Source organism: Gallinula chloropus, assembly GCF_964237585.1.
Source record: "Gallinula chloropus genome assembly, chromosome: 3".
Classification (NCBI taxonomy): Eukaryota; Metazoa; Chordata; class Aves; order Gruiformes; family Rallidae; genus Gallinula; species Gallinula chloropus.
The window spans coordinates 7,345,198-7,368,164 of NC_140087.1; the positions used below are offsets into that span (position 1 = coordinate 7,345,198).

Sequence of the window (22,967 nt, forward strand, 5' to 3'; positions counted from 1 at the left end):
CAGAAAAGTCCACAGTTTAAAGTGTGAGTGCACATTGGATACTTCTGTGCATAATTATGGCTGTTAACTTTTTGACTGAATTACATATTTTTCTGGACACTGGAAAAAAGTTAACCATTGCTGAAATTTTATGCTGTCCCTAATTGTATTTAGTAATATAATGAATTAACAGGTATGAAACTTAAAAAGGTACCTAGAAAAAGAAAAACAATTAATGTCTTAAATGCCACCCCAGAGCCAGTTATTTCTGTTTCTTGCAGCTCCTGTGACAGCTCCTGTCATTAAAGATATTCAGAGTTCAAGTCCAAACACTGTTGAAGTTACTTGGTCTCCACCACTTTTCCCCAGTGGATTGATTGTTGGATATAACTTGCTCCTGGCCTGTGAGAATCACAAACTGTCAAGAGCCTCAACAGGCCATAGCTTTCAGTTCTACTCCACCTTGCCAAACACCACTTACAGGTACGAAAAGAGAAGATAACTGACATGGCCAAGTGTCCTGTAGCACTTCTTGCCTAGATAGTGCAGGGTATGACTAAGTACCACTTCTGCACAATAATGCTGTTTACTTAAGCTCTTGCCAAAAGCAAGGATACCTTCCTTGAGATAACACAGTTATTCCTGATGAGTTGGCTGCTTGTGTGGAAGTCAGATGGGGAGGAAGGAAAAGCAATTTGATATAAGGCCAGCAGGCTACATTTTCTTAGCTGTCTCTTTTTTTCTTTAAGCTTGTGTGGCATGTTTTCAGTATATTCAGGGAAATGATAAAGCAGTCTTCTCTAGTCTTTTAAGCATCTAGAAAAATTCCTTCTTTTTTAAATTAAACATGAAGGCCTGCATTCTTTTGGCCCTGGCAAATACAGATCTCCCTTTGAAATGAAAGCGAGTTGTTCTTAGTCTGAAACCCCATTTTAAATTTCAATTTCGAAGATCCTGTTGTTGTCCCACCTTTGGGAAATTCATGTTCTGGGTGGGTTTATTTTTATTATAAATTTTCCCAGAGCGTTATATATTTAAACGGGCATTTTCCAAAAGTCAACTCTGCCCTACTTAATTAAATATATCTCAGGCAATCTTTCAAAAGCAACCTGCAAACCAAAACCTGTCTCTTTGGTTTACCATAGGTTCAGTATTGTGGCGGTTAATGAGTTTGGTGTTGGACCCCCTGCCGAAGCCAACATCACAACCCCAGAAGCCAAAGGTACAAGAGTAGCTGAGTCCTTATCACTGTCTGCTCCTGGGAACAAAGTCACGTTCGCTGGGCTGCTGTGTACCTGGTAGAAGAGAATAATATTTAGACTGTAAATAGTGTGTAACAAGGAGTTGTGCACTGAGGAGTCGATAGCATATCTGTAGCTGTAGACTTTAATGGGCTATGCAGCATGGTAATAAGCTGAGGTGCTGCTGGTGGGCCCAAACAAATTTGGCCTGAGTTGTGTGTGCTACAATCCAGGCTTCAGTCCAAAGTGTTGACTGAGAGGACATAATTTCATTTTTTAGATGAGATGGTAATAGCTGACAAAGAAAGATATTTATTCTAATAATATTAATTACTCTTTTGTCTGAACAGCCTCAGTTTTCTCATGCAAAATATGTGAAATCATATAAATTTTATTGTTCTTTTATGGTTGTATTTTTTTATATTAACTACTTAATAATGAAAGTAGTGATACACTATAATTATCACCAAAAGAACTGCAAAAAATATTGATAGCCAGAGAAAAGTACATGTTGAGATAGAGCACAAGTGAGAATAAAATCAATGTTGCCAAAAGGTATCCTTTAGTAAAGAAAACAAAAAACACTCTGCCCCTCCTGAAGAAATCCAGTTGTCAAACACCTGGAAACTTCAACTTTAGCAAACACTTTATGTCTGTCTCTGAAATCACCAGTCTTCTGCTATTGGTTGGAGAAATTGAGCTTATAGCTTCTCTTGTGCCTATTAAAAGATGATGGGGTTTTGTTTGTTTGGTTTTGTTTTTTCCTCTTCCCTTCCCTGTAATAGCTCAGTCATGCTGATATATCCTTACCTGGAGCCTCTCAGAGGTTTACTCTAGGGTTGAATGACCCTGGGCCATAAACATTCGTGCCCTTTGTGAAATGTGTTCATTAAGTCAAGCTAATTTACCAACCAGTTAATTTAAGGTAGAAACCAAACAAAAAATCCTACCCGCTAAAGCCCCACCTTCTGGGGGTGTGGAACCATCCCCCCTCCCCTTACTAATCACCCCATAAAGCTTCAGTAGGTTCCCATGAATGCCCTTGGCACACTCTTTCTCCCTGTGCTAACATGAGCAGGAGCAACCCTCCCTCATGTGTCCCATTCAGAAGTGGTGTTACTGCATCAGGCACTGGGCTGTTCAGACAGAGAAGGGTCAGGAAAAGAATCTTATCTGGACTGCAAGAAAAGTCCCTGGAAAAGAGATAAGGAAGTGATATTATTAGCTACTTGCAATCTGGTCTGGAAAGATCATTAATGAAATGACTTGTGTGTCATGTGAGAAATGCATACAGCTCGGTCTGTGCAGATTATCTGTGAATGAATTAAGGTAGCATTTGATCACAGTCTTATGATACCCCTATGAGGAAATGATAGCTGACAGCAGACAGCTGTTCAAACTAGAGAGAAGGGAGAAAGAAAGGGAAAGATTGGAAACTGAAATCAGCCAAATTCAGCCTCAAAATAATGCACCACTTTTTAAAATGAGAGTGGCTACCTTGTGAATCAGTATAGCAGGGGATGGGCAGGATTTTCAGGGATCTGAGATTCACAAGCAGGACTAGCTGTCCTTCCCAGATGGAAGGTATGGATTTGCTGCAAAGGTTTTGATGTAACTTATCTGGGTCTGTATAAGCATAAAGTCAGCATATGTGACCAGAGCACTCATTCTTGACTTTAAAATCTGTGAGTTTATTTAAAAATTACCCACCATATCTTAAATTAAATGAACTTTGAAGGATATGAAAATGGTATAATGTTATCTTTACCTGTGAAAACGACTTGAAAAAAATCACTGGTCAGCATGATGAAATACATGAGATAAACACATTTGCTTTGCTCTTCCCCACTGCAATGGAACAATATTCTAGTTTGACTGAATAGACCCAGGTGGGTTAAATATTGCACTTCTGTTGGATCTTGGAGCAGCAGGAATGTCTTAGAGCCTTCGTTTCCTTAGAAGTCTCCTGGGCCTCATTTGCTCCAGCTTGCTTTCCCTCACTAGGGACTCACTACTGTTACAGGAAACGGTGGTGTGAAATTCATGTGGCACGTTCTCACCCCAGGCAAGCATCCAGAAGGCATTGTAATGAATAACTGCCCACTTTTAACCTTCAGAGAATTTAAGTTTTAGTCAGTCATTGCTACTGTAAAAATATATATGTACACTTACATATGTGCCTGCATGTGAACAGGCATGGATATTAATGATGTATCTGAGTTAGAAACTTTCTTCTCTGTGCTCCAGTCATCTATCTTAATTCTGCATTTCTCCCTTTATTAGTTAAGGAAAAAGAAACATGGCTCTTCCTGTCCAGAAACCAGTCTTTAAGGAAGAGAGACACCAAACATGTCCTCGAAGCAGCCCAGTGTCTGCAAAATGGTATTATACACCATAACATTACAGGTAAAGTCAGATCGTGCCCTCTCCTTTTCTCTCCAGTACACCTGAGACTTCTGTATTCACCAAGGACAGAATACACCTCACTGAGCCTAGGACAGTATCTTCCCTCCCTTTACAGGCAATGGGGACAAATAAGAACTTTCAGGACACTATTTGACTATTGGAAATGACAGGTGTTGGGACAAGATTAATTGTTCTTTCCAATACAACCTTTTCATCACTAAATTTAGGCGGCTACTTGACAGCTGGATTTTACAAAGTAGGTATCTAAACTGAGTAAGATGAAGCCAAAGCAGATGTTTACCTATGGTTAATGACTATTTTTCTCAACATGAGTATGGGGAGGTGAAGTAGTTCAAACTTAAACAATACAAAGTATTGACAAATACTGGCTGAAGAGTATGCTGATGTGTTAGCTAGTCTGGGGCACAGAGCTCTGTAGTGAGGCATTCACTAGCCTAAGTCCTCAGACTTAGGAAGGGTGCTTTGTGAGGGGGTGAAAATTGCTCCTGTTTGCCCTGGAGAGAGGCAATCGGTGTCAGTTGGTTTGCATGTTAGGTATCCTCTTTTTGTCTCATTACCTTTCTGAAGGGCAATTGTCTATAATAATGTCACATAAGAAAAGGAAAAGTTTCCTTATTATCTGACAGAAAGCTAGAAATGCAGAAACCAGTTAACTTTCCTCCAGTGATGGTGGGTTGCAGATCGAAAAATACTTCAAGGCAAGTCGAAAAAGTAACTGAAACTTATTTCTTGTATTATCTGTGTGCACATATCTTTCTATTTTTAGGAATTTCTGTGAATGTTTATCAGCAAGTTGTCTATTTTTCTGAGGGGAATTCCATCTGGGTGAAAGGAGCTGCGAATATGTCCAGTGTATCTGACATAACACTCTTTTATGCTGGCCAAGGGAATATTACATCCATCTCAGTAGACTGGCTTTACCAGAGGATATACTTTGTCATGGATGGAAAGGTAGTGCTCTAGGGCTTAATTAATTTCTTATTTCTTTTGAACCATTACTATGATTTATTTTACATGATAAAATCTGATTTATATAGAGATATGCATGCACAAAATATAATTATAGAAAGAATATTTATACTTCAATAATATTAAAATTCCAGAGATTTAAAAAAGGAAGAAAGGCTTAAATATCAGGGCGTATTTAAAACAAACAAGCTGTATGGAACTCTGGATTCTTGTCTCATTTTTCTCCTTAGGACATAACAAGCTTTGGTTTTAACTGTTTCATTTTTGAGATTGACTTCACGCCCACCTCATACCCAATATAAGCAATTTTTTTCTGTTACTTGGTTCTCTATCAAGCCTGTTCAGTTCCTATTCTGCCACAGGAAGGTGGTCAGATATCTAGTTAGTGATTATAGCACCCTTCACAATTGGCAAAAGATGTTCACAAGGGAAAGTGTTTCATACTAGTGATGACAGCTCCAATTACAACTGCTTCAACTTGAAGTAAAAATGTAGATGGCAACTCTGTACTTCATTCCCTGCTTATACAACATCAGTAACACTAATGGTCAAAACTTTGCATGTACCTTTGTAATCCTCTAATGCACAAAGCACTAGAAAGTTGCCCTAAATGATTACTGGGGAACTTTTATTATTTATTTGCAAGCCTCTTGCCATGTTTTATTTTTTGGCTTCCTGCTCAGGGAGAAGAGAGCAGGAAAAGCAGTAGTGAGCAAAAGATACAGATGAGCTGTAGCTGAGCACATTGATAGCAGGGATTTCTGAATCCTCTGCATGCTAGAGGAGTCCCAAGGTATTGCTCCCAGGATAAGAAAAGTGTTTCCTTCCCTCTTTTCCCTTCCCTCCCAGATAATTTTCAAAGCACAGTTTGCCTATACCCCCCCAAAGCGGGCTTTTCTCTCCAGCTCTGAGGTAGGAAGAGAAGGATGACTGGCAGCTCTTTCACAGGAAGCTGTCATGGATGCACTTGTACTTGCTACACTGAGCAAGTGTTATACTCGGGTGACTGACAACTCAGGAACCTGGAAGAACCTAGGACTGTGAGAGAGGTGTTTCATTGTCTGATTCCCCTGAAGGAATCCGGGGTCAGCTTGTTTGCTCATTAGCCAATGCCCTCTAAATGCATCACCAGTTTTTCTTCTCATTCCCCAGATACATGTCTGTCATTTAGAGAACTGCACAGCAGCTGAAGACATCACTCCTCTTTATGTGACATCCCCTAGAAAGGTTGTAGCCGATCCCTACAACGGGTAAGCGTCCTCCTTTGGGTACTTGGTGTCAAAGGTGCTATAAGGCTCCTCTCTCATTTTCTTCGCTTCATTAGTCATCTAGGTTCCTGTTTCAAACTCTTTCCTTACCAAAACAAGTGCAACTTGCAACAAATAATGAGCTACAAAACCATTGGAACAAGAGTGATGACATGGAGTGTTGTTTTCTGCATTTTCTTCCCTAGGGTATTAGCAGAGGAGATAAAATATTTCCAAAGCAGAAATTTGGTTTTCAGACATTCATTGTTTCTATGAATAGGAAGCTCTTTGCATTTTAAATGTCCATGCTTAACACTTGAGGTATTATGAAAGAATATTCTCCAGTAATCTGCCAGCCAGATCCCCAGAAGGTAAAAAGTGATGTGCTTAATTCTCCCAGGATGTATATTAATAGCACCGAAAGCATCTTCCTACTGTCTCCCTAAAGACAGGCACATCTCTGAGCCGTTGAAATATTTGTGACTCATCTACAGAGTTCTTGCACTGTAGTTATTTGGGTCTATTTTGCTTCATGGCCAGCTATATTTTCTGTCTCCTGGAGGATGGCATATACAGAGCAGACCTTCCACTCTTCCCTGGCACTGCCTCCACTGCTTCACCAGTAGTGAAATCCAGCTCTCTGAGAGACTTCACGATCAACTTCCCATCTAAGAGACTTGTTTTCTTCAACAAGACAGAAAAGGCCTTTGTGTCAGGTTTTCTTGATGGCTCAGAGTTTCTCACACTGCGATCACACGTGCCATTTAATGACATGGAGAGCTTTGTTTATGAGGATAACACGTTTACTGTCACAGATGGCCAAGCAGTTTTCCGTGAGGAGGTCTCTCCGGTCGGGAGTTCTAGCTTCAATGAGTGTGTTGTGGATTGCAGTTTGGCATATCCAGAGTCCTTTGGCTTTGGAAACTTGCTTTTCTATGGGGCATCAACTCAGCCTTTTCCTTTACCAACTTCTCCTCGATTTGTCTTGGCACTATTTGGATTGGACCAAGCAGTGATCAGCTGGACACCCCCCGAACAAGCTATTGGAACCAGTAAGTGTGGTTGCTTCATCCTGAAAGTCCAGTCCTTTTCTTTCTAGAGAAATAACTTCCTGGTTTCTCTTTTCCTGATGCTGGGCATTGGTGACTTGAATAGTTGATCCTGCTGCAAGATGTGGAATTAAGTCAGGTTGAAAAATTGAACCCAAGATTTGCCAGTAAAATAGCTAATTTGTCTGAGTAAATTAATACAAGTTTATATTGGTAATTCATTTGTCATCTGCAAGGAATTTTAAGCAAGACTCAATTTTGAGTATGATATAGAGTAGCAGTAAAATTGGCTGCTGATCTCACAGAGAGATATAGTGGCTTTTTGATCAGTGACTGTGGCCTCATCTCTAGCCTCTATGTATGTGTCTTTGAACAACAGAAAATTACCTGGTTGGGGAAATTTTTGGTTCTTTCACCTTCATTCTTTCTGGGGGATTGAACTGCTATTCTTGGCTGGTTCCAGACCCAGAAAGTATGAAGTTTTAGTTTCTGTCTTTCCTAATTCCCTTGATACTGGCAATTTTTAAATGGGTCTCCACCACAGAGTTTTCTCAAAAAATGTGTATCTTCTGTTACAGCCATATACTCCCTAATGATTGTTTGCATCTCACAGGTCTATCTGCTTGGCAGAACTGGACCTATGATGTCAAAGTGTCATCTCAGCATCCATCTGAGGAGGAATGGGTTGTCTCAAACGTTAGTGACACTAGGTTTACAATGAAAGAGCTGGCCAGCTTCACAGCATATGAAGTGTCAGTCAGAGCTGTGTCTCCTGCTGGTGAAGGACCATGGTCAGAGTCATTTAGAGGCACAACTTTAGAAGAAGGTGAGAATTGCTTTACAACCTAGGAAAAAAGGAAAACAAGTTATTCATACAGCTTTTCACTTGGTGATGCCCAGGCATTGGGTCTTTGGACTGCAAAATGAGTGGCACAAAAAGGATTGTCTTAGAAACATTAAAGAATGCAGAATAAGGAAATTTGCTTGTAGTTAAAGTAGGAAGATTCTCAACTTCAGTGATGGTATTATATATTATGCATTTATTTTTACTACTTATACACATTTTTCTAATGCAAATACACTATCAAACACATTACTTGCTCCACTATCAAATAAAAAGGTTTGAGAGGTGTTATTCCTTTCCTGTGCCCTGTACATCACTTTCTGTGGTGTTTGAGCGGTGCCTTTGGTGTTAATGACAGTTTATGTGAAAGTGCAGGCTCACTGAAAGCTGAAGTTCCTTGGTTTGAGCATAGATAGTGGGGGAAATGGATGTGTGCACAAGGTCTGAGATTGACCTACATTTGAGGGGGAAATAGGTTTCAGTTTAAGGTACTGCACTAGCACTTGAGATTAGGGGTGACATTTGCTTGATTTCAGTGTAAGGCCAGGTCCAAACCTATGGTAGTTTTTAGGCATCTAATAGCCTTCCAAATTGCCTTATTATTCTGGATCTCAATGTGCCCTGAATCTCTGAGTTTCTCAGGTTATGGTATTTTCCCACCTCTCTTCTTTGCCAACTATTCCTTAGAGCAAGGGCAGTTTTAACTGTGCTTCTGTAACTTCCTGGAAACAGGAACTGCTGCTATTGAAATACAAATATTATACATCAACTGGTTGTTCATGTCCACTACTGCAGTTTCATTTCTTTATCAGCTGAAGAAGAACCATATGTGTTGGCAGTGGGAACTGAAGGGCTCTGGAAGCAGCGGCTGGATAGCTATGGGCCAGGAGAGCTCCTCTATCCTAATATAAGAAATATTTCAGGTAAATACTAAATAAGTTGCATGCTGTGGCTACAGACTTATTGGAATTTATTAGCTCTCCATACATTTCATCAACTGAAGGAGAAGAGCTTTATTGCAGCAGTCTAGACTTGAATGCAGTGCAGCCCAGTGAAACAGTTTCACTGAGCCAAGCCTCTGGGGTCATCCTCTTTTTTCTACTTTGTGGATCAAATTAATCCTTAGGCAAACCCTCCTGATGACACCACAATTACAACAGAGCTAAAATCAACTCTCTGAACTAAATAGTTCTGCCTCCCATTATTTATAATAACCTGAGGTATAGATGTGCTATATTTGTACATTATATTCCTACATGGAAATATCTATCTTTGTGTAAACTGAGCTTAACTGTTCATTTGTATTTATTTAGAAAAAAAAACAACCCTTAATTGTCTGGCTACTTTTTGTTCTTTATTTACATGTTTGTGAAATGCTTAATGCCTTCCCTTTTTTTCTTCAAGACCTGGACTGGTATAATGGCACTCTTTATTGGATTAATCCCACGGGGGAAGTTCAGACCTGGCCATTGAACAAAAGAGAGGGTACCTCTGAGAATACTTCTGTGTCCAACATCAGAAATGCAAGGGTGTTGGCCTTCGATTGGTTGGGTCAATGCTTGTACTGGGTTGGCAAAGCAAATACGGTAGGTATAGTTGCACTTAAAAGGAAAAGAACTGTTAAAGTCAATAAGAAAGACTGTTAAATAGTATTTGGGAAGATTGTCCTTACATCTTTCAACTTGAGATGCATTTGGACCTTTGTTACTATAGTGTAGAACAAGGAGACCTTTCTTCCCTTGAGTGATTTTGCAGTTATACAGAAGTTTGGGGTAAAATGTTCACTAATATTGACTAATATGGGATGCTGAACTCCAGGTGCAAAACAGGCAAACAAAACATGCTATCAACAGTTTCGTTGGATTCAACATCGTTAAAAATAAGTGAAGCTGGTGAAAATGGAGGCTGCCAAGTCTCAGTTAAGAAGTAGATAGACTTTATTTTAATCCTTGTATATGCAGCAAATCTGACATTATTTGTTTACACAGAGGTTTTCAAGATTGGCCTCTGTACTGTGATATTTTGCAAATCACTTGCAGATAAAAAAATAATTACAATTGCACTTTGTACACTCTCATATCAGGAACATTGACATGTGAATTATTTAAAAGGTATCTGACTTCAAAATTGCAGTGCTAATTTATGCAGTGCTGTCAAATTATGCCTTTCATTTCTTGTAAGTGCAAAGTCAGAAGCTGTTTTAAAAACTGGAGCTAGAAGGCCAGATTTCACACTGCCTTGCACCCTCATTTACACTTGTGAATAGTGAATATGAAGTGGGTGAGAAACTCTGTCAGACAGAAGGCTGCCAAAACTGGTAAAGCAAAGGGGAAGAGACATTTCAGCTTTTTCTTTTGTTGCTTTCTGGCAAACATTAATAATTTTGCTTTATTCTTCATCCTTGTACTTTGAATGCAAAAGGTCTCAGCTTTGAAAGCCTAAGGCTTGCATAAGCTTCTGCTAAACAGCTGTGGAAAAGTCACTTGTATCTCAATTGATCATGACTGATGGTTTCCGTGTGATGCTAAAAGCAATTCTTTTGTCCCTAGATCTACAGAAAATCACTGCTGGGAGGCCATATGGATGTGGTGGCTCCTGTTGTGTTCCTAGTGAGGGATCTAGTAGTGGATTCTGTAAATGGCTATTTGTACTGGGCCACAACCTACTCGGTAGAGAGCTCAAGACTGAATGGAGAGGAGCATCTTCTGTTACAAGAGCAGCCACAGTTTTCTGGTAAACAGGTGACTATTAAAAAAGAATTAATTGGGGATGTGTTGTAGTGGCTAATCTCATGAATATACTCAGTGTTTATTGCTGTCACTATCACCATGCTATCATCAGAAAAATAACATTCCTCTCTTGCTGTATGATTTTGAGAACATGGTAAGAATTAGATCATTAAAAGGTATCTTTTTAAACTGAAACTCTGGCCTGTAATTCTAAAGTCAAACCCTTGCAACAAGATGTGACACTGAAGATGTGTTTATAATTGTAATGCTGCTCCTTCTCAGATGTGAAAGGTACTTGCTTTTTCCAAATGGCTTCAGTCTAGTGGTCAGTTCTGGCTTTCCCATCAAAATATGGAGCCAGAGCTCCATAGCATCCTGCTGTCTCTGTGATGTTCCCCACCTCACAGGGCTGGTTTTAGGGCTAGACACTTGCCAGCAACACCTGCAGAGATGTTGCTGCAGAGACAGCCTTTGCCTGTGCTGATGAAAGACAGGGACAGGTAATTGGTGCCATTCCTGTGCTTGCCTCCTCCTCTCCCTCCTGCCCCCTTCCTTTCCCTCCTCTCTCCTATCTTCACCTCCTCATGTGGCTGGGACAAAAGTAATGGATGACCAGATTCCCTGGCAAGAAAACCCCTTATTGCCATAATGGGGAACAGAGGTCTGTGGTTCTGCAGACTCAGAGAAGCACACAAGGTTTAGGAATCATTGAACTTTGCCCAGACTGTCCCCTGAGCAAGTCAGGCTGAGGGACAGCCCATCCATTGCAATGATTTTGCTCTACAGAGTCTCTCTCAAATAAAAGCTGAATGCTCCCTGCTTCACATCACAGCCTGTGTGAGGATTTACCCTGTGTCCAAAAGTGAAGTGCTGGAGCGAGGTATAGGTTGACTGCCATGGAGGAGGTTATCTTACATATATTATTGCTGCAGCAGTTTTCTTTAAAACACAACTCTTGCTGAAGAAGTCTGTTAAAATATTTTAGTCTGTTTTGTGCTTCCATTTTACCTGAAGACAGGTTCTTTAGTAAAGATCTTTTCTAATCTGAGAGATCTATGTCTCTTGGTTAGCTTTATACCATTCCCCAGAATATTTCAATTTCCTTTCCCAAAGGAAAAGCCTAGTGTTTCTCTGATAATAATAATAAAAAAAACCCCAAAAATCTAACCAGGCCTGGCTTAGTCTCTGAGAGATAATTAACATTCAGAAAGGCCAGATAATTTCACAGGTCCCTGTTACATTCATGAGGGCTTGGGGATGAAGGGAAAGCTGATTTTGGTGTGGTACCTGCTATACTTTTAAATCTAACTACAGAAGAACTGAAAAACTTGTGTCACATGTAGCAAGAAAGGCCTGTGCTGCAAAGGGTCACTGTATTTTCCACACCTCTCCATGGAAGCTGGCTGGTATGGATTGTCTTCATGGGAAGATATATGCTGTCCAAGCTCAGTGGCACACTTAACACTTATCTCAGATCTTCTAGGTGATGTGTTGCAAAGGATTGACAATTTGCAGTTTATTCTAAGGGGTAAATATCACCTTCCTTGCTCTTCTCTTTCAATTCGCTACCTGTTTCTCTGGAATGCCTCATGCTCACCGTAGATTTCTTGTTCTTGTTTTCAAGAACCTTGGCAGCAATAAGACTGCTTGTCTGCTTCTGTCACTTTTTTTTCTACACCTTTCTCTATGTCAGTGATACCAGCCTTCAACCATCCACTTATTCACACCTCCTACAAACAAACATCTCCTTTCCTGCTTCTGTGCTGTCCCTAATCTCTGCACTGATTTCCTGAACCGAGCCTCCTGCTGTGATGTGTGCAGGAAAATAGCCAAGTAAAAATGATTGAGGAGTGACCAGTTATAGCTGACAGGTGTTTGTTTATTAAAATAAACCCCAAAATGAACCCATCAGGAATAAAAGGACAGTACAGCATTCTTTAATGGTGGAATTATCAATCTGGTCACTATTATCCCATATAAAGATACAAATATATGTTTGCAGTGCTAGTAATACATATATCTTCATTGCAAAATGAAGCTTTTATCCTGAAAATATTGCCTCAATATTAAAACACTGATGTAATAGTTACTTGCTGTTATCCAGCAGAGCATGTTCTCTACCTAACCAGTTCTTACTGGTATTTACAAGCTGTTTTTCTAACAAAGAATCGCTGTTCAGCTGATCACTACAGGACCTTCAGCAGTATATACCTGTATCTCCTTTTTAGCTTGAAATCCCAGGTGGTAAGAATAGAAGAGACTTCTGTGGAGATGGCAGGTTTCCTGAACAAGCATGAAGGCAGAGCATTGAAAATCTAATTTCTTTGGGAGGAACTAGATTCTTTAATGACAATGATTTTATCTTCCAATCAGTTGTTTAGTTTAGCTGGTGTGTATTGGCTTAATTTGATTGATTTGGGCAGCTCCGCTCTGATTTAATCCAGTTTAGGATCTGAAACAGAATTTCCACAGTGTTTAGTAAGCTGCTTACCCTGTACTGGGACAAAAGTAGTTTGTAGGGAAGCAGCAAAGTGTGTTGCATGCAGGAGGAGCCAGCTCCCTCTAGGTGTGACCTCCTAATATTTCTAGTTGAGGGGTATTTCAAGTATTTATGTTGCCTCTTATGATGTGGAGTTACACTGCACAATCACAACTACATGTTGTGTCTGGAGACTAATACCTCTTTTGAAATGGGACAAGTTTGTCTGTTTTTGAAGCATAACAAAAGGGAAGAGTTAAATTATTGCCTAACCCCTGACTGTGAATAATACAAGTATTTCTTTGCCTTTTATTAATGGGGATACAAGGATCAGGAGAAAGAGGATGGGTATGTCTATGGGGCAGTGCAAGAATTGCAGAAAAAAACTAGGGCAAGGAAAGAAGATCCAAGTGTTTAAAAAAGCACAGTAGATTCAGGAAGCTACAATTTGGCGTTGAGGGAGGGAGAATAGGTAAATGGGATAAAATATAACATGCTTGATTAAATATGCACTTGGGCATATACATACTGTAAGATATTTTTAGCAGGAAAACCTACAGGAGCAATCATTCAAACCTTGATTTTCTGACACACAATGTCAACAGAAATATGTCAAGAATGTGATTACATAAGGCCCAACAGACAACTAAGTGATATGGCATTTGCTTTCCTGTCATCATCTTCTGCAGTTTATTAATGAAGAGTTAAAAAAACCAAAAAGGCTGCTCCACTTACATCCATAATGGAAATTTAAGCTCCTAAAAGAATAGCTTCAACTAGTGTTTAGATAAGAAGTTTGAGAGCTGCTGGAAAACATGTTCAGAGAGGCCTCTAGCAACTTGTAAGCTGTGCTAATGACACAACTTCAAATGAACTTGATAACATTTAGCAGACTAATTTGTGAAAGCAAATTCTTTGTTGCTCACAGAACAGATTATTAGATGTCTGATTTCTATTATTTTTGCATATGGTATCGAATCTGTTGTTTACTGCAAAAGGAAGAAAGCTCTATTTTTAATATTAGATCCTATTTAAAATAAACAAAAGATCTTGCACCTAGTTTAGATGAAGTACTGAAGTAATGAACAGGAAGCTTAATTCCTTGTCTGACTTTAATAATAAATGATTTACCAAAATGTAAATAATTATATTTCATATTTAACCAAATACCTAAATAAAAAATTGCATGTATTTTCCATAACTAATGTAACACATTATGCATAAAATCCAAGCTATCCACTATTACCATCCTATCTGAAGTAATTGGATACTCCAGGGATGAACACTGTGGCAGATGCTCATAAAATGCTATCTAGAAAATCATCAGCTGCTATAAATAGGTGTCCACCAAGGACCTGATTATTATCTAGTATTACTTATTATGTTAAAATAAGCGTTCATAGCAATAATGCAATTTTTGCCAATGTGCTCCTCCTGGTGCTGTCTAGACAAACAGCTATACCTAAGGGCTTCTACCTCAGAAGTGAAGACATGTTCAAACTGACATTTGGACTGTTTTTTTTCCCTTAGGTGGCTGGTTTAACTTTGGATCTAACCTATGGTTTTCTTTACTGGCTTGTGCAAGATAGTCTATGTCTCAACCTATACAGAGCTTCTCTTTGCAATGATGGGTGAGTAAATGTGTAACAGAGGTAGGAAAGCCTGCATTTTCTAGTTTTTCTGATACTCCTTAAAAACAAATTTTCTGCAATGCTGGCCACATTAGTTACTAATTTAACAATAAACAAATGAACAGTTAATAGTCACACCTAGCTGCTATCAAACTCGACGCTGACATTATTGTTGACACTGTTTTACAGTGAGAGAAACACAGTATAGATGCTCAACTGAACTGAGGTCATGCTCATCAATTTTTAGACTTAGCTTTAGGAAGTAATCACTGTTTATTATCTACTTTATCTTGGCATTTACAACAGCTGACACTTTTCAAGTGCCTAGAGCTGTGACTTGCGCATCTCGCGTGGAGCTTCGGACTTGAGCTGGCACCACTTTCTCACCTGAGCAATCAGCACTCAGCAAGCTTTCCTCTTGATCATCTTGAGCATGAAATGGCTTCATTATTCCTGAAAGGCAAAATTAAAAAAAAAAAACAAACCATCAAACCAAGCCCATGTTTGTGGGTCAACTCAAATATATACTAAGACCTTGAGAAAAATGATAATTTGTTCTGTAAGTGCCAAGTATGTCATGAGTAGTAGCTCATAAAACTACATTTTTTTCTCCTTTTCTTATGGAGAGTGGCTTATTTTTTCTTTATTTTTTTTCTTAGCATTAGATTAGATGTCTTAAACTTAATTGAATAATATCTGTATTTACATGTGCCCATAATGTTGCAGGCTGGCTTTATGTGGAATCAGTTGATTTTTCTGACTGATTTTATACTTGCTATGACTAATGGTAAACATTCAAAGAATCAAAATATGTTGATTAGTTTTAACTGTAACATGCAGCTCCATTGTGAACCAATTGGCAGCCATAAATCATTGTCCCTGGCATGCCAGAATAGAGAGATTAGAAGTAATCCATCCTAATGGACCTGATGGCGTGTCAAAGCTTTTCCAAATTTGTTTTGGATAGCATGTGTCTAAGCTGAAAGACATTTCTGAGATGGCAAAATGATGCCTCTTACAACATATTTAATCTGTTACCCAGAAGATAAATTTGGACCACAAATGGCTTGTAAGTTTTGACACAGAAGTAACAAGACACATTAAATCACCAGTGATGCCAGTGGAGGGAAATGCTAATAACATTTAATAAATAATGGAAGGTTATGAAGGAAACTAACAGGGTCAAATTTATCTGGGGGCCTGCTCTGATGAAGTGGAATGAATCTCACGCTGTGAAGTAGACTCCACTGTTACAGTGGAATTACTGACAGAAGGTGGGCTGATTTTTCAAATCCCTACATCAGAATATTAAGCCATTTTATAATTGTTTTCTAATGAAATAAAGGGAATGAAGGCTTTGTTTTGCAGGTGCTGCCACAGCGTGCCATCCTGAGAAGTGTTCTGCTGTAGAGGACTTAAAGAAAACTTTTTTTGGAACTGTTTTCCTGCCTCTTACCTGAGTATTAAGAATTTGAATGATGAAAAAGTTATCAGTGTGTCAAAGATTGCATAAATCTTACTGTCTCTACATGTGTGTTTTCAGTTTGCTCATTTCCTACATGTCTTAACAGTTGTGGTAATGCCATCATCACAGAATTTGCAGCATGGAGTACTTCAGAAATATCTGAGAGTGCACTGGAATACTACAGTGGTCGTCTCTTCTGGCTTAATAGTCTTCAGTACATTACAGTGCAGGAAGTCAACCAGAGCCTTAGTGTTCCCTTCTCCCAGCCAGCGACCTTTGCAGCCTTTACCCTTGTTCACACCTCGCTTAAACCTTTGCCAGGTACATTATTTTCTTTATCTAAACCCCTCAGTAAAGGTATTCACTGTCAGGCTGTAATTCTTCATTCTTGGAATTCTTTAGTCATTTGACAAAAGATCAGAACAGCAACTTACTTATAAAAATATACCAGACTGTACCTGGGTAATGGGCGACTATAAAGGCTGATGGGTAAGGCTAAAAAGAATACATGTTGGTGTTGTTCAGTGTTGACAGTTTACAGTTTACACTTTAATGTTTGAAGTCTACCAATTCCTCATATTCTTTAAATTATTATTATTTCTTCCTCTTGTTACGGATAGGAAATTTTTCATCCCCACCAAAAGTGGTTCCAGATTCAGTGCCTAAGTCTTCCTTCAGGATTAAAGGAAATTCTTCAAGTTTTCACATCACTTGGAGCCCCACCACAAATGTGGAATGGGGAACTGTCTTTTACTGTGTGGGATCAGAAGTTCTGCAAGTAAGGATAATCATGTCATGCATTCCTTCCTTATTATCTACGTGCATTACTGCATCTATTTGCCAGTGTATCTATTTTTAAACAGAAATACAGTTTGTTTCTTCTCCAGCATTTACAAAAGCGGTCAAGTAACCAAAGTGAACTGTAAATATAAAGCAAGCTGTCCTGTTTCTCCATCACTGAGGCCAGCATGGCAGGAACATGGGCTTTGCAATAGCTCTGGGCTACTGGGGTGTGAAGTGCGGGTGAGGAGCTTGTGGTGCTCAAAGTGTGAGAAAGCCTTTCACAGTAACTCAGAGACAGAAGTGTCCTCCGAGCTGCCAATGGGACAGCCTTTGCCTGAATGTGAAATCTAGCCTTCCTGTGCACTTAATTTTAGCACATTTGGCAAGCTGTTCTCTAAATTGAAAGGGCAGATTGCTAGCAGATTGCTATGCATTGCTACAGTGCTACAGGAGTTGGTGAAACAAGGAAGAGCAGCTCTGTCTTGAATTAGTTGACCAGCCTGGTGAGGGGGTGTTTGGAAAACTGAAGGGCTTTCTGAGAAGGTGGGGGGTAGGGTTGGGGAGGGGTATATATTGTTTTGCTTTGTTTTATTCTCTTTTATTTCATTCACAGACTTTGGAGAGTGAAGGGTGCCTCTATCCCCATAACCTGACAGTGCCATTCTACCAAGTTGATTGGCTGGAACCATTTGCACTCTTTGATTTTACTGTCACCCCATACACATACTGGGGCAAGGCAGCACCAACATCTGTTTTCCTTCAAGCCCCTGAAGGAGGTACCAGAATTTTAAATCCCATTCCTCACCTGTAGTAGGTACTGGGATCAGGTCTGTGTCAGCAAGTGAACCACTGGAGATGAATAAGCAGCTTTCAGGGCTAGTCTGCTATAGGCAGAGTTGCAAGGACATGTTCTTGAGTATCTTTGGCAGTTATCTACACACATATAAATGCACACAGCTGCAGCAACAGAATTTGGAACAGAAAGTGCATGACAGCATATTCACCACGTGCTTATGACTATAAGCAAGAAAGAGAAATCAAGATACATTACAGTGATCATCAAAGGCTGCATCTTACATATTAACCACTTATGAAATTTTTAATAAAGGTTGCACTTTTTACTTTTAGCTCCAGTGTTTATTTTTGAATGCATGCAGGTCAAAATTAAGTCAGCTAAAATATAGTGCTGAGTGATGGGAGCACTGAGAAAACTTCTGAACTGCAGTAGAATTTGAAGTGGCTGGGAGGTGGATACAGTATGTTCTATAATGTGAGGATTCTTGCAGCTCCGTTGTTACCTACAGGACTTAGCTAAATAGATGTGTTCCAGGCTGAGTGTGGAGTGCATTTGTCTCTGTTCTTATAGTCCTTTTTTTTTTCTGCTAAGCAAGTTAAAATTGGATGCCTGCACACCAGTGAAAACCAGAAAGGAATTACCATGAAGTTTTAGATATTGTTCCCTCATTAATTGCTATCTGTCTGTGTTAAGCACTGGGGATGTAAAGCTCAGCCTAGAAACTGAAAGAGTGAATTATGAAATAGAATTTGTGTTTTAATAGGAGTACTTACTGTGTGTTTTATCTTCTTTTCGTTTAACACAGTTCCTTCAGCCCCTACAAACCCCAGAATATACGTGTCACAACACAACCTATCTAAAAGTGATGAGAAAGTCCTTGTGGAGTTCAGGTGGGACAGACCCGAAAGGCACAACGGAGTATTAACGCAGTTCAGGGTTTACTATCAGTTGGTGAGTCAGAATGGCAGTGCCAACCCTTCCACGGAGTGGAATGCAAGCAACATCAAACCCACCCAGACGGTCTTTTCTCTCATGGATGTGCCTCCTAGCCTCAGAGTGAGGTTTCAGGTATGAAAAACTACAGCCCATCTCTCATGCTAGATGGTAGATGTTATCAGTGCAGCCTGACATGTTTGCTTAGGAGATGATATTTGGCTTGGGGCAAGAAGTCGTGGTTTCTGCTTGTGGAACTGCTGATTCACTGACTCACCTTTGGAGACCTGGATTAATCTTTCTACATGTTGTATTGTTCCCTAACTAAGGTGCAAAACCATGCTGCAGTATTATATAGGTTTGGTAAGGCACAGAAGGAACTTTGCTAGAGGTGTCCCAAAGCCACTGCTACAAGCTGCAAGTTCAACACTGATTTGACTGAGCTGGTGGAGGGTGTCCTGTTAAGACAGACACAGAAAAAAGAATCATAGAATCATTAAGGTTGGAAAAGACCTCCAAGATAATCTAGTCCAACCATCCCCTTACCTCCTATGTTACTTACTAAATCATTTACCTAAATAACTCATCCAGCCTTTCCTTAAACATGCAAGGGATGGTGACTTCACCACCTCCCTGGGCAACCTGTTACAATCCCTAACCACTCTTTCTGAGAAGAAAATTCCCCCAATTTCTAACCTGAACCTCCCTTGGCACAGCTTGCAGCCATTCCCTCTTGTCATATTGCTACTTATCTGTGAGAAGAGGCTGACCCCCAGCTCACCACAACCTCCGTTCAGGTAATTGTAGAGAGCAATAAAGTCTCCTCTGAGCCTCCTCCAGGCTAAACAGTCCCAGTTCTCTCATCCACTCCTCATAAGATTTGTGTTCCAGACCCCTCACCAGCTTCATTGCACTTCTCTGGACGTGTTTCAGGGCCTCAATGTCTTGTAGTGAGGGGCCCAAAACTGAACACAGTATTTGAGGTAGGGCTTCACCAGAGCTGAGTACAGGGGTAAGATCACCTCTCTGGTCCCACTAGCTACACTATTCCTGATACAAGCCAGGATGCTGTTGGCCTTCTTGGCCATGCTGGCTCATGTTCAGGCGAGTGTCAACCAACACCCCAGATCCTTTTCCTCTGTGCTGCTTTTCAGCAACCCTGCCCCGAATCTGTACTGTTGCCTGGGGTTGTTACGACCTCTACCTATCGATTCAACCTGTCCAGGTCTCTCTGCAGGGCCTTCCTACCCTCTGGCAAATCAACACTTCACCTCAGCTTGGTATCATCTGCAAACTTACTGAGGGTGCCCTCAATTCCCTCATCCAAATCATCGGTAAAGATATTAAAGAGGATGGGCCCCAATACCAACCCCTGGGGAACACCACTTGTGACTGATCGCCAGTTGGATTTAATTCCATTCACCACCACTCTCTGGGTCTGGCCATCCAGCCAGTCTTTAGCCCAGCAAAGAGTGTGTGCCTGTCCAAGCCATGGGCTGTCAGCTTCCACTGCTGGAGGAGTGCAAGGACTCACATGGCTTTCATAAAAAGAGACTTCCATGTTAAAAGTTGTCAAGAGCTCATGTTTTCATTCTGATAAAAGGTTTGAAACATACAGAACACATGCTTGAAAGACAAGTCAAAACCATGAGAGCATGTAAAAAACCAGGTACTGAAGGGGGAGAACACCATAGTGATAGCAACACCAACCAACACTAGGAACTGCTTCAGTCTGTGGGAGAAGACAAGATTGTCTGGTGTCCTTTGAGCTCTAATCAATAGATGCAGCATGAATTGTCACTCTCTAGGCCACTGCTTAAAATTCTTTTTGTAGACATGTTCCAATCATGAATGTTGCCTTTGAACTGACCAGCACAGCCTTAGGAGTGGACACACATATATTCCTAGCTCATTCTGCTTTTGTCACCCTAACTTTACATGCTCTTGAACCCAGCAATTTATCTTGCTATTTAACATACGTAACCATCTCCTGTCTCACAGGTGCAAGCCTTCACTTCTGTGGGCCCAGGACCTCTGTCTGATATAGTAGAGAGGAATTCATCAGGTATGGATGACTTAGATGCTATCTCAAGGTTTGTGTGTGAAATCAACAGCACAGGAATTCTGTAATCTGATAAACAGCCTCTGATACTTTGTGTGACATTTGCAAACACTACAGAGGAAATAGTTACAGCTTCAGGCACAAAATGATTAACACATTTCTTATCATTAAATAAAATTTTAGGAATTTCAAGTCTTTCCTCAAAGCTATGCTAAATTAACTTGTCCAAGCAACCCCAGGGTAATATAGGGCAGAGGGTTTTGATCTGTAACCTGCATAGTGCTAGATATCATAGCATGTTTCTGTTTGGTCTGTGGAACCAGGAGAGTTAGGGATCACAGGCTATTTTAGCTGGACTGCTAAAAGTAATTAAGCAAACAAATCAGCTTTTACAAGGCTTAAGTTTGTTAGGCAAGCATCCACAATGCCATTGAAAAAATCAGGAGTTTGCATGTGATGACAAGAAAGCATCTCATTATTTTATATATTTCCTGTGACATACACCCAACTGTAGTTTGTGCAGGGCCATGATTTATTTTTATCTTGTACTTGTTTTCTTTATGAATGACTGCTATTGTCTAGAATGGGTTTTGTAAATTCTGCTGTGCTTTTTTCCTTCCAGATCTTTTCCCTGTCCCAACTCTTTTAACTGTTTCTGCCAACAAGTTGTTTTTTACTGACATAGACAATAATTGCACCATATGGGAACTTTCAGCAAAGACAAATGTAAAGGACATCTGTTATACTGCTAATGATGACAAAGTGTACTATATTGCAGAAGATTCTCTTTTTCTTCTGAATATGCAGAGTGCTTCAAAGTTTCAGGTATTTACTTTGTTCATTCCCTTTCTGAAGAGACTCTAGGAAAATATGTGTCCATTATTGTCATTATTTTGGATCTAATTATCACAGAATCACAGAATTGTAGGGGTTGGAAGGGACCTCCAGAGATCATCAAGTCCAACCCCCCTGCCAAAGCAGGTTCCCTAGGATAGGTTGCACAGGTAGGCATCCAGATGGGTCTTGAATATGTCCAGAGAAGGAGACTCCACAACCACTCTGGGCAGCCTATTCCAGTGCTGAAAAAGCAGCATGATGAATAAAGCACATTTAATGGCAAAATACAGTGGGGAAACCAGAACTGGGAAGACACAATTTTCTTAATGACTGTCAGTTTGTATGAGATGTAATATGAAAGTGATTAGATTGATAATTTTCATTTCTAGCAGTACAAAAAAATATGCTTCATGTAATAATATTTGGACTTAATTTTTTTTTGTCATCAATAGCTGTTAGAATAGGCCAGAGTATGTCATTGGTAAAATGTTTCTATTATTAAGCATATATGATTTTACTGCTAGATACTTCAACAGATATTTAATTTTGAATTCACACTATTGCATAAAAGACATTTATTGTTTGTATAAAATGTCATTTAATTTACTTTGATTTAATTCTAATTTCAAGAATATGGGAGCACCATGGAAGCAACAACTGGTATTTGTGAAACAATAGTTTTTATTTGTATAAAAATATTGAGTCTTTGTTCCACAATATCCCTTTTTATTTCCACTTCTCCTTGCCAAGTAGAGACTATTTCGGAAACAAATCTAATTGCATACTATCTCAGCATCATGGGGAAAACACTGGTCTCAAGCAGTTTTAGTACTGTTTTTATATGTTTTTTCTTCAGTTTTTCGAAGATGAATGTCTTTACAATGCCACAGCCATAACAGTTGACTGGATTGCAAGACGTCTCTTTGTTGCCCTGAAAACACCACAGAATGGAACTCAAATATTTGTTATTGATCTTGAGCTCAAGATAAAATCTCTACAAGCCTTGAATGTACAGTTGGGTAACAGTAATTCAACTGTATCCTCCTTGTTGTCATATCCTTTCTTAAGGTAAGATATATATTACTAATAACCTTTAAAATCATCTTTTAAACAGGATTTTCATGAAATCATCAACTGCCAAGGACCAAAAAGGACTTTTTTTTTCAGTATATGAGGCTTTTGCATTGTGTAAATATCAGAAATTTCTGCATGTAGTTCTACTGTTGTACTGCTAGTTGTGCTTGGACATAGCTAATCTCAAAAAAAATACACCTGCTTTTGAGTAGAGATTTCAAATTCTATTTAGAACTGAGAGGTTCTTAATTTTAAGTGATGCAAATGAAAGTCAGCACCAGATAATTTTTTTTTAATGGTAATTGTTTTGTCTAGAATAGTCAATTACTGTGACCTTCCACTTGAAAATACCCTTTAAACACCTGCAATCGCTCTGCTAGCATGTTGCTGTAGTTACCTTATTTTAAATGTTTGGGAGGTTT

The 22,967-nt window shown here is 39.6% G+C and overlaps 2 protein-coding genes across 2 annotated transcripts in view; one reads left to right on the top strand and one right to left on the bottom strand.

Moving 5' to 3' along the window:
* The window catches only part of LOC311189926 (discoidin, CUB and LCCL domain-containing protein 1-like), a gene marked incomplete at both ends in the record, with an annotated part of 162,816 nt that overhangs the window by 77,474 nt on the left and 62,375 nt on the right, over positions 1-22,967 (bottom strand). The window lies entirely within an intron of this gene.
* ROS1 (ROS proto-oncogene 1, receptor tyrosine kinase) overlaps positions 1-22,967 on the top strand; it is a gene marked incomplete at both ends in the record, with an annotated part of 76,069 nt that overhangs the window by 9,123 nt on the left and 43,979 nt on the right. Inside the window, 18 exons of the mRNA XM_084261673.1 lie at positions 261-462; positions 1,125-1,201; positions 3,504-3,626; positions 4,414-4,598; positions 5,769-5,866; positions 6,404-6,915; positions 7,526-7,738; positions 8,569-8,679; positions 9,161-9,342; positions 10,306-10,497; positions 14,495-14,595; positions 16,167-16,381; positions 16,681-16,838; positions 17,457-17,619; positions 18,445-18,707; positions 20,574-20,637; positions 21,257-21,459; positions 22,328-22,539. Coding sequence (XP_084117799.1) covers positions 261-462; positions 1,125-1,201; positions 3,504-3,626; positions 4,414-4,598; positions 5,769-5,866; positions 6,404-6,915; positions 7,526-7,738; positions 8,569-8,679; positions 9,161-9,342; positions 10,306-10,497; positions 14,495-14,595; positions 16,167-16,381; positions 16,681-16,838; positions 17,457-17,619; positions 18,445-18,707; positions 20,574-20,637; positions 21,257-21,459; positions 22,328-22,539 — 3,274 coding nt within the window. The remainder of the gene's footprint in view (positions 1-260; positions 463-1,124; positions 1,202-3,503; positions 3,627-4,413; positions 4,599-5,768; positions 5,867-6,403; positions 6,916-7,525; positions 7,739-8,568; positions 8,680-9,160; positions 9,343-10,305; positions 10,498-14,494; positions 14,596-16,166; positions 16,382-16,680; positions 16,839-17,456; positions 17,620-18,444; positions 18,708-20,573; positions 20,638-21,256; positions 21,460-22,327; positions 22,540-22,967) is intronic.